At 34.0% G+C, this 9,991-nt stretch overlaps 1 protein-coding gene across 1 annotated transcript; it reads left to right on the top strand.

Annotated features, from left to right (window-relative positions):
- The first annotated feature begins 214 nt into the window (after window positions 1-214).
- LOC137810226 (nucleolar protein) lies at window positions 215-9,558 on the top strand. The gene is made up of 26 exons (XM_068611383.2): window positions 215-515; window positions 599-760; window positions 895-1,060; window positions 1,144-1,260; window positions 1,353-1,483; window positions 1,581-1,731; window positions 2,255-2,322; window positions 2,723-2,821; window positions 2,921-3,036; window positions 4,377-4,551; window positions 4,647-4,757; window positions 4,850-4,928; window positions 5,062-5,205; window positions 5,293-5,406; window positions 5,637-5,758; window positions 5,842-5,924; window positions 6,007-6,131; window positions 6,221-6,341; window positions 6,420-6,557; window positions 7,295-7,391; window positions 7,476-7,601; window positions 8,022-8,114; window positions 8,216-8,321; window positions 8,679-8,821; window positions 8,918-9,007; window positions 9,116-9,558. The coding sequence occupies exons 1-26, from the start codon at window positions 357-359 to the stop codon at window positions 9,236-9,238; spliced, it is 3,159 nt and encodes a 1,052-aa protein (XP_068467484.1). The 5' UTR covers window positions 215-356; the 3' UTR covers window positions 9,239-9,558.
- Window positions 9,559-9,991: the final 433 nt, after the last annotated feature.

The following is a 9,991-nucleotide window of genomic DNA, read 5'->3' as shown; positions in this document are numbered from 1 at the left end:
ATCATAATATAATTGAGTAATAAAAATATTGTCAATTAATATATTTTTAATCTTTCTTTATCAATTATCTCACATAATATTATGTAAAGAATAAAGAATAAAAAGTATAATAAGAAAATTTATTTGAGCAAGAAGATAATTAATATATTTTTAATCTTTTGTATTTTTGTGAAAACAGAAAAAGTAAATACCTGATATTTGCCGAAACGAAACCATTTCTACTGTTTCACCCATCGCTTATCCCTCCCTCTTTACTTCGCGCAAACGCAAAGTAAGAGTCAAAGTCAAGGGCCTCATTCTGCCATAAACCCTAAACCCATTAGTCATTCTGCCGCGTCTCCACCACACTCACGACGATGGAGGCCGAAGCTATCGCCATGGAATCAACGGAGTTAAAGGTGTCGGAGCTATTGAAAGAGGTCAACCTAGATTACACTCCTCAGTTCACTAAGCTCGTTGACAACACCGTTTCCGCCATCAAAGCCTCCATTGACAAAATCCCCAACGATTTCAGGGTCATTATTCTATTCGCCTTTCTCTCTACTTTGATTTTCGCTGCATTCAACACTAGTATTTCTGAATGCGCGTGAATTCGCAGGTAACTGCGGATTTAGCATCGCGCTTTGTTGCGGACATTGGCGCCGATAAGGTCGAGTTTAAGTTTAAGAAGCCAGAGTTTATTAAGACTGGTGGAAGTTACTCCATACAGAGTATTGCGAGGCCTGAAGTTAATGCTGATCTAATTATCAGGTTACCAAAGGTACAATCACTGGAAAAAATAATAGTGATAAGGAAATTTACATATTAATTAATTGATGATTGATTTAATTTATCAATGTGAGGCGTGTGTTTCTGCCTTCGTAACTGTTTTCAATTGTTTTCGTACTTTGTTAGGAATGCTTCCATGAGAAGGATTATTTAAATTACAGATACTATGCCAAGAGGTGTCTGTATTTGTGCTTGATAAAGAAGTATTTGGAGAGGTCTTCATCTATTGACAGGGTTGAATGGTCCACTATACAGAATGAAGCCAGAAAGCCCTTGCTCATTGTGTACCCAGGTTTGCTTTCCGGGTCCGAGTCGCTATTTAATGTAATGCCTCTGAAATAATGTTGGTTATTCTAACAATGAAAATAATTGCAGCTGCGAAGCTTGTTGAAGTTCCTGGTTTTTTTGTAAGAATTATTCCGTCTGCTAAGGCTATATTTAGCATAGCGAAGTTGAACTTGAAGCGCAACAACATTCATAACTTGAGTAATGGTCTGTTTTTACAATACCTTTGTTCTATTTCTCCGAGATTGTTGCTTCTTCTTTTGACAGTGTTTTGATGATTGATTGTTGATATCTTGAAGGGATTGATCTTCAGGCTACACCGAAGTACAACTCTAGTATTCTGGAAGACATGTTTATAGAGGAGACTGACTTCATCAACAAGTATTTTGTTGGATGGAAGGAACTAAGAGAGGCTTTAATCCTGCTTAAGGTTTGATATTTGATTGTTTTTGGGTATTTATGTGTGGGATTCAATGAATAAAAATTGCACAGCGAAACGCTGAATCAACTTGTCCTCATTGATATAGGTTTGGGCCCGACAAAGAAGTTCAGTATATGTTCATGATTGCCTGAATGGTTTTTTGATTTCTGTCATACTGGCATATCTTGCTTCTAAGCAACATATTAGCAATTCAATGAAGGCAACTGAAATAATTCGCGTCACCTTGAACTTCATTGGTATGTGTATAGTCTCTCCCTTACATTTCAGTTCATTTTTTTCAGCACCCCTGGTCATGTTAGTGGGCTAAGATTGGTCTGTTATGAGAGTTAAGCTATTCATATTGGTGATTACGGTTGTCAATGCATGTGTACTTACACAAATTAAGTATTGTGTAATATGTTATGTTTGTGATACACATCCATGTTTGAATAAAATGCTATGGAAAACATTGTTTAGTCTTCTAAGAGTCTAAAATATCTTTTCTTTTGTTAGAGTGTTATGAAAACATTACTGTTACTTGTTTGACTTCTCTTATATGTATTCTCAATATCTTTATTTTTCTGGTGTGTATATTTGGTTTGAGTTCTGTCTTCGAAACCTATTCCTTTTCTTTTCCATCCAAAGGAATTGCCAATAAATAAGAAAAAAATGTCGTTTTGCAATTGGCTGCTGACTCTAAAATTGGCACAGATTGGGAATGGGGCTTGAATATGTATTGGCACAATAGATAGCTATTTATTAATGATGGTGGTTTTGCAGCCACCTCAGAGTCGCGGAGCCGAGTGTTCTACTTTCCAAACGAAGGCCAGATCCATATTACTAAAGAGGTCTGGATCTCTGCTTGTTTTTTTTCCTTAATTATTTTTACATTTGTAATTCTATTTTATGTATCATTTTGATTCCATGTTTTATGTATTTTTTATTCTTTTGTTTTGTTGTTTTGATGGTTGTGTTTGTTAAACCTAATTTTGAAGAATTATTATTTTTAAAGCACTTGAAAAAAATGAACAAAAAGCTATTATTTATTTTTTCAATTTTTAAATAAATCGTAGTTTGATAATGTAAAGTAAAGCTTTTGACGCAAAGAAGCTTTGTTGTGTTTTCAATTGCTTAGGCTCTAGTTTTAATCCTTAATGAATGGATCGCACAACAGCTTATATGATTAAATTGTTTCCTGGACTTCTCTTTTCTCATGTCATATGTTTTGTTCACCATTCCTATTTGCAGCAAAAGATTCAACTTAAAGAGTCATTTCCAATTGTCATATGTCATCCTTCTGGAGGATTCAATCTAGCTTTCCGAATGTCTAGGAATGGTTTTACACGGGTACATAAGAACCACAAACCAACTTCTTTTTTCAATATTATAAATGTTGTAGTTCTCAATTTGATTATGTATTTATTTTGGATATTCTTCCCTATTCAGCTTCAGGATGAGGCTGCTATGACACTTAAGTGCTTAGAAAAGTGTAGAGATGGTGGATTTGAAGAAGTTTTTATGACCAAGATTGACGATGCTGTTAAATATGATTACTGTATGAGGTAATGTTTATTTAATAGTTCTTTGTCATTGACAGTGATTGGCAGCTTTGCTTCTTTGATTGTATTATGGGTAGGGTATTGTGGGTTGGACTCAACCACGAACCTGCCCAACACAATCCAAGTACATTTTTTGTGTTGGGTAACGGATTCATGAATTTTAAACTCGAGATCCTAACCCAACCTGACTACATAATAAATACACAATTAAAAATATTATTTGTTTAATAATTTTATCATAGAAATAATTTTATATTCTATCCACGTGTGCTTTTATGATTATTTATTGTTTTTATACTCCTTCAATCAATAGGATTTATTTTTGTCTTTTAAAAAAGTTTTTTAAATGTTGATTAAAAGGTTAATGTATTGGATAGATATTTTGTTTATATAGCTAGATTTATATTAAATAAATAAATATATAAATTATATTATAATATAAGTTAGGTCTACACTTTGTAAGATGGTATCAAAGTCTATTCTAGATTTTTTAAAAGGCCACTCACCATGTTATACCACACCTCACCTTACAATTTACAAGTCTGTTTTGTAGGGTTAAGTTTGTCTAAACTAAACCACTTTGTTAAAAAAGTTTATAGAAATATGTATTTTTGAACATATAAATTGCATTTTAGATTTATAATAAATATTTTACATCGTGATACAAGATTGTTTTTAATTATTGGATTTTTTAATATTTGTATATACACATTTTTCATATTTCTTTTATCATCGTATCTAAAATGTATCAAATCCTTAATTTCCAAAAATTGTCATATCCAAATGTGTTGTACTAAGTATTAATTGAGGTTTCACAGATGAACACCGCCGATACAGGTGGATAGGCTGGAGATTTGGATTGAGAGTTATAAATGGGTTTAAATTGGAGCAATAGTTGCCTGGTAGAATTTTAAAGAGGGTATTTAAGGTTGTCTGAGATATGGTGGTACTTCAAATCAAACCAATTATAAGTGTAATCTGTTTATAAGGTTTTGTATCATCTTAATTTCCACTGGTGACTCAAAGGTGTTTGAAAATGTCAATGTTAGTGAATGTTGGCATATAAACATGGATATGGAATGTGAAAACATATTAATCATAATGGTGTAAAGCCTTTTGACACTTATTTTGATGCTTGTGCTTATCCTTGGTACCTTATAACACGTTGGAGACTTGTTAACCTTTTCCCCTCTGCCTTTACTTTTCTCTGAGTTATATATGCTTGTCTATTCAAACACTTTATTTTATGACGGGATATTATGTCCTTTAAATAGATTTAATTATGGCTTGCTTCATGTTATAAAAACTGTAAGTTTATATTATTACGTGTTTTGATCTTGTAGAATAAATTTGAAGGGAAAGAAGGAGGTATGTGCAATGGGATTTTGTTTGGATGATGAGTGCTGGAGATCATACGAGGATAAAATACATGGTATTTTATCTAAAGGGTTAAATGATAGAGCAAAAGTCATTCAAGTTACATGGAGAAATACACAATGCCAGTGGAGAGTGGACGATGTATGATTTTAAGCATGAATTTCAGTATCCCATTTAAAATGTGCTTTCAAGCTTTGCGTCTTGTGTTCTATTTCTAACTGAATTCACAATCTCAGGGCTTGTCGGTATTTGATAAAAAGCCCTTGTTCATAGGAATTTCAGTGAGTACTTTGGAGAAAGCATATAGGATGGTTGATATTGGCCCAAATGCCGAAAGTAAAGAAGAGGTATATATTCTTGTGCTCATACCCACTTTTCTTTTTGCTTTCCCATTTGGGTTGCTGAATGTAATGCAATGTTCACCCATGATTTGAAGCAGGCTCTTGAATTTCAAAAGTTTTGGGGAGAGAAAGCAGAGCTAAGAAGATTTAAAGATGGCAGAATTGCAGAAAGCACAGGTGATGCATCTATTGCTATAATTCATTTTTTATCTTTTATGAGCATCACATCACAACTTTCCATGTTAATTGAGATAAATTATCTTGACAACTACTGACATGGTGATGTTTTCTCTCCTAAAATATTTTATAGTATGGGAAAGTGAGCAATGGGCTAGACATCTTGTTTTGAAAAGAATAGCTGAGCATGTACTTAGTCGACATCTTTCTTTATCCAAGGAAAATATTGTAGTTGTTGTGGATCAACTTGATTTCTCTTTGCTTCATGGTGCTGGAGGTAATGACTGAATTCTCCCTTTTCCGGTCTCATGCCATATGCCTACTTGTTAACTGCTGCAATGCTTTTGAAATGATTCACCTACAGATCCTATATCATACTCTGGTAGTTTGCTTGCGGCATTTGATGTTTTATCAAAACGCTTGCGTCTTATTGAAGACCTTCCTTTGAAGGTGTCCAGTGTACAGCCTTTAGACTCTGGTATTTTACCCTCCTAGACAAATATTTTAATTATTCATGTATAGGCTCCTTATAGATTTCTTGTACCATATTTTGAAGTGATCTGTAATGCTTGTTGGTGTGTTTTTATTGTTAATTAAAACCTTGAAAAAAATTGCAAAGAAAAAAAAGTATAAGGAGGTTAAAGTTAATGTTGCATCTCATTTAAGCTTCAGCTCAACTAATGTTCTATACTTGTTGTCATTTAACAGCTTTCAGGTTTACATCGGTCTTCCCTCCTGAACCTCATCTTCTAGCTAATGAAAAAATTGAATCTCTCAGATTGAGTAAGTTTGTTCCATCATGCGTTCAAGCACTGGAAGTTATGATTCAGGTATGGCTTAACACACCAGTTGTGCTTAGTGTCCTGGTGTTTTTACGAGACAATTGAAGAGCTAATTCTTTTGCCCTTTACAGCTGGAAGGTTCTGGGAACTGGCCAATGGATGAAATTGCAATTGAAAAAACAAAATCTAGCTTCCTTTTTGAAATTGGATCGAGGTAGGCTGTAGATCCTTTATTCATTTCAGGATCTTATTCTTTTTTTTATATTTATTAAGATGTGATAATCTTATTATGGCAGTCTTCAAAAGACGTGGGGGATGACATGCACTGCCACTGAGGATAATGTGGATGTGTTAATGTCAGGATATGCTTTTCGTCTAAAAATTTTGCACGAGAGAGGTCTTAGTTTGCTAAAGAAGGAAAGTACGTACTTCCACTTTGTATATGATTATGATGATTTAATTGGAAATGCCACTTCTCAATTTAACTTATCAAACCATTATAACATGCAGTTGGGGATTATCAGGCTAAGCAAGTTCCTTCTGTTGACAAGAAACTTTTTATCCGTAGTCAGCATGGTAACATGATCAATGGATTACAAAGTCGTTATCCAATATTTGGACCAGTAGTTAGGTGAATTTTGTCAGATTTCCATGTCAAGCTAAATTTCATTTATAATCTGAAGCTCATGTAGATCTTTTATGTGTCTAGACTTGCAAAACGATGGGCTGCTTCACATCTATTTTCAGCTTGCATGGTAGAAGAGGCTGTCGAACTATTGGTTGCATATCTTTTTCTTAATCCTTTGCCATTTGATGTTCCCTGTTCGCGGATCACTGGGTTTTTGAGGTTAGTTTCCTAATCATTGTTAACCAATTACTTTTGACAGGATGAAATGACTACTTAATCAGTGTTTGCTTCAACATTGCATCGCTTACTCTCAAAGTCTTGCACTCATCTCTTTAACATTAAACTGTACTATATTAATCTCTTCTCCTTAATGAATTTCTTCTTTCATTATCCTTTTCTCTTTAAAAGGACTAGCTTCCTGGCTAAGAAGATATATCAAAACCTTCCTATTTTGTCCGAAAACACTGAGTACTAAGCTGTAGTCAGTAAACTCTTCATTGCTTTAAACCTATATTCTCAGCAGAATATCCTGGAACATATTACTGCAGATATTGTATCAATTTGCTTATAGGGGTTTAAGAACTGGGTATGATGTTTGGATGTCCAAATAATGGGTACCAAAATATTACGGCACAGAATGATGAAATTCAATATACCTTTCTCTGGAATTTCCAGCCTAGTCTCTTGCAGAAGTCCCAGGCTCATTTCATCCACAAACAGACATATTGTATCCATCATTCTCTCACATTTCTGCCACTTCATCTGTTACTTTTTCTCTCCCTTAGTCATGATCCTCTACATTGAGCCCCTTCCTACCCCTTGTTATTTTTGGGTTTCTAGCAAATTCTTGGGGCTTGGCTTTCACATATGAGAAAGCTGCAAAGGGCTTAGGTCATTCAGAAGTATTTTTAAAATATATTGTAATTCCATCTTATGCTTATTGATTTGTTTGACAGGTTCCTGCGGCTACTCTCACACTATGATTGGACTTTCTCTCCGCTGGTTGTTGACATAAATAATGACTTGAGCCAAAGTGACGAGAAAGAAATAAATGTAAGTTTTGTGTCTGAGTAGTACATGATTAGTTAAATCTTGATAATGTTGGTCTCTGAAAATATATTTAATATGGATTTTCAGGACAACTTTTTCCTAAGAAGAAAAAGTCAGGGAGAGAGTGGACAAAGTGTAGGGCCAGCAATGTTCTTAGCTACAGTTTACGATAAAGAATCTGAGGCTTGGACTGGATTATCACCTAGTGGAATGGTTAGTTGCTCTTCAAATTGGAAATGCTTGAGTTTTATTAGATAAGTAACGCTTGAGGCCATGAAGTTTCTTGATTCATTCCTCACTCCATTTTGTTGTCACATAATTCAAGGAATATTCTCTACAATATAAAACTATAACTTGGGTTAACTAAAAAATTATGCAAGAGTGTTCTCAGTAGTTGGGGTTTGGTTAAAGTTGAGTGTTCTCAAGAATATATAGGAAATTCTCAGTGTGTTGTTCAGTTTTCCATACATAAGTATTCCAATATGTTGATGTTTTAGCCTTCATGTCTGCATTTTAACACTGTTTTTACTCCAAGGATTCTGTTGCATCTGTTTCAAGCGTTTGTTAACTTATGATTTATGATGACACGGTGGTTGCCTTGTGACTATGTACCAATATTTGTGATTTTACCAGGAACTGAAAAGGTTAGTTGCATATGCTCGAAGCAGTGCCAATTTGCTGACAAAACTCACATTTCAAGAGGAGATTGGTCCATATAGATGGGAGGTGAGTAGATTAAAATTTTCAGCTATTTTCTCGTTTCAACTTCTAGTTGTAGAAGAGATATTTCGGGAGACATTGTTTGAGTATTTTCATTCTTGCTGCAGTGCCTATTCAGGACTCCTTTAAACAATTATGATGCAGTAATTATTCTCCACAAGGACACTCTCCCGTATCCCCAAAGGCTTCTCTTCCCTTCAGAAGTTAATCATGGTATGGTACAATTAGTAGCTGGTAGTTTACTTTTAAATGATTTGATGGTGAGGTTTGGGTTATGTAATTGGTTGGTAGTTATAGTTGGAGCAAGGTAGATACTACATTATTTCATAGTTAACGTTTTTTTATCGTGTGGTCAAGTGTGGTGACATCACATAAAATGTTGTACTATGTATGAAACATACATTTATAATGCAGGGTGACATGGGTTCAAACTCGTTAGACTAAGGAATTAATATGTTAAAGAATAGTAATTATTGATAGCTTGATCTTGTACATCTATAAATTATTCGTTTCCCTTTCACAAGTTATGCTTAATTAATCAAATGGTATTCTCAATTGCTTTGCTGGCAGGAATACATGTTGCAGAAGGACAAGCCAGCAAGTGTTTTCAACCCTTTTTGTTGCCTAAAGATTTGAAGGGCAGGCCAGAGGAACTTAAAAATAAGTTGCTGGTAGATTTTGATCCATCAAAGTGCTTTATCAGAGATTTAAAGGCAAGTACAGTGGAAGTGATTTGATGTTGAATATGTGGGTAACCTTTGCACAATATCCTCTTCGCTAATTAGTTACATATCATTTCTCACTTGCAGCTTGAGTTCTCAGCCTCATTCAAAGTATGGCATGATTATCTGGGAGGGGATATTATTGGCCTAACATGGGGGGAATCATATTCTTCCAAGGTATACAATTTGCGTTTATATTACTGGGATTTTTGCGAAGTATATTATGGATTCTTTACAAATCTCAACTAATAGATCTTCTGATCACCATTTTTCCTTTCTTTGTAGAAGCGGAAGCACGAGGAAGTAGCTGATGAAGAAGATAATTCTTGGAAGGTGTTAAAAGCAGTGGGGGAAATTGGGAAAGGGTTTGTGAGGAGTGTATATTTTCTGAAGCCCCAAGGCTCATGAATTAGTATTGATTTGGTCATCTTATCAATATGTATATTGAGAGAATTTTGCTCGGTATCTAGCTAATTTTGTCGGTAGAAAATTAACATTAAGTAGCATGGAGGAATTAGTCAAATGTAGGATTAATGTTGTAGAGCAAAAGTGATAATATGGCATAACACATACAGGATATATTAATTATTGCACTGTAGCAATGGTGTTTTGAGCTGGAAATTTTAGACACGTCTTTAGGGATTCTTTGGTGTACATTAATGTTTGGAGCCGATTGTTTTCATGTATTTTTGGAATACGGTGGCATGTTGCCGTACCTCATTTTTTAAGTTCTGAACTCTTTTTTTTCTCTCTTTTGGTATTATTAAATTATTATTACTAATATTATTAATTTTATTCATATTATTAATATAATACTAATAATATTATTAAATTTATAATATTAATAATATGTATATCTATCTAGAGAACTATTAAGATCATTCTTCTATCTTTTTTTCCTTTAGTTCATTTCTTTGCAAATTTTTCATTTTTCTTTTTTAGTCTTAGCTTCTGGTTTGCTTGTAATCTAGATTCAGGGTACTTGTTACTTGTAGAAGGCATTTTTACGCTCAAAGTCAGCAAAGACGCTCGGTACTTGGTTCTCATAGGATTGTATATGATGAGGTATCTGATTCTTCGAATATGTGTTATTTATATTATCTTTGGTATGCTTCCTTTTAATTGTTTTTTTTTTTTGTGTTTATGAATTATTTCTCAATT

This window comes from Phaseolus vulgaris, chromosome 2 (genome assembly GCF_051622355.1).
Source record: "Phaseolus vulgaris cultivar YP4 chromosome 2, ASM5162235v1, whole genome shotgun sequence".
NCBI lineage: Eukaryota > Viridiplantae > Streptophyta > Magnoliopsida > Fabales > Fabaceae > Phaseolus > Phaseolus vulgaris.
This window is presented reverse-complemented; position numbering and strand designations above follow the sequence as displayed.

Excerpts from the sequence above, each read along its gene's own strand:
- LOC137810226 (XM_068611383.2), top strand. The coding sequence starts at position 357 with ATGGAGGCCGAAGCTATCGCCATGGAATCAACGGAGTTAAAGGTGTCG. Across the intron at positions 516-598 it reads AAATCCCCAACGATTTCAGG|GTAACTGCGGATTTAGCATC; the intron begins GTCATTATTCTA and ends GTGAATTCGCAG. Across the intron at positions 7,602-8,021 it reads GATTATCACCTAGTGGAATG|GAACTGAAAAGGTTAGTTGC; the intron begins GTTAGTTGCTCT and ends TGATTTTACCAG.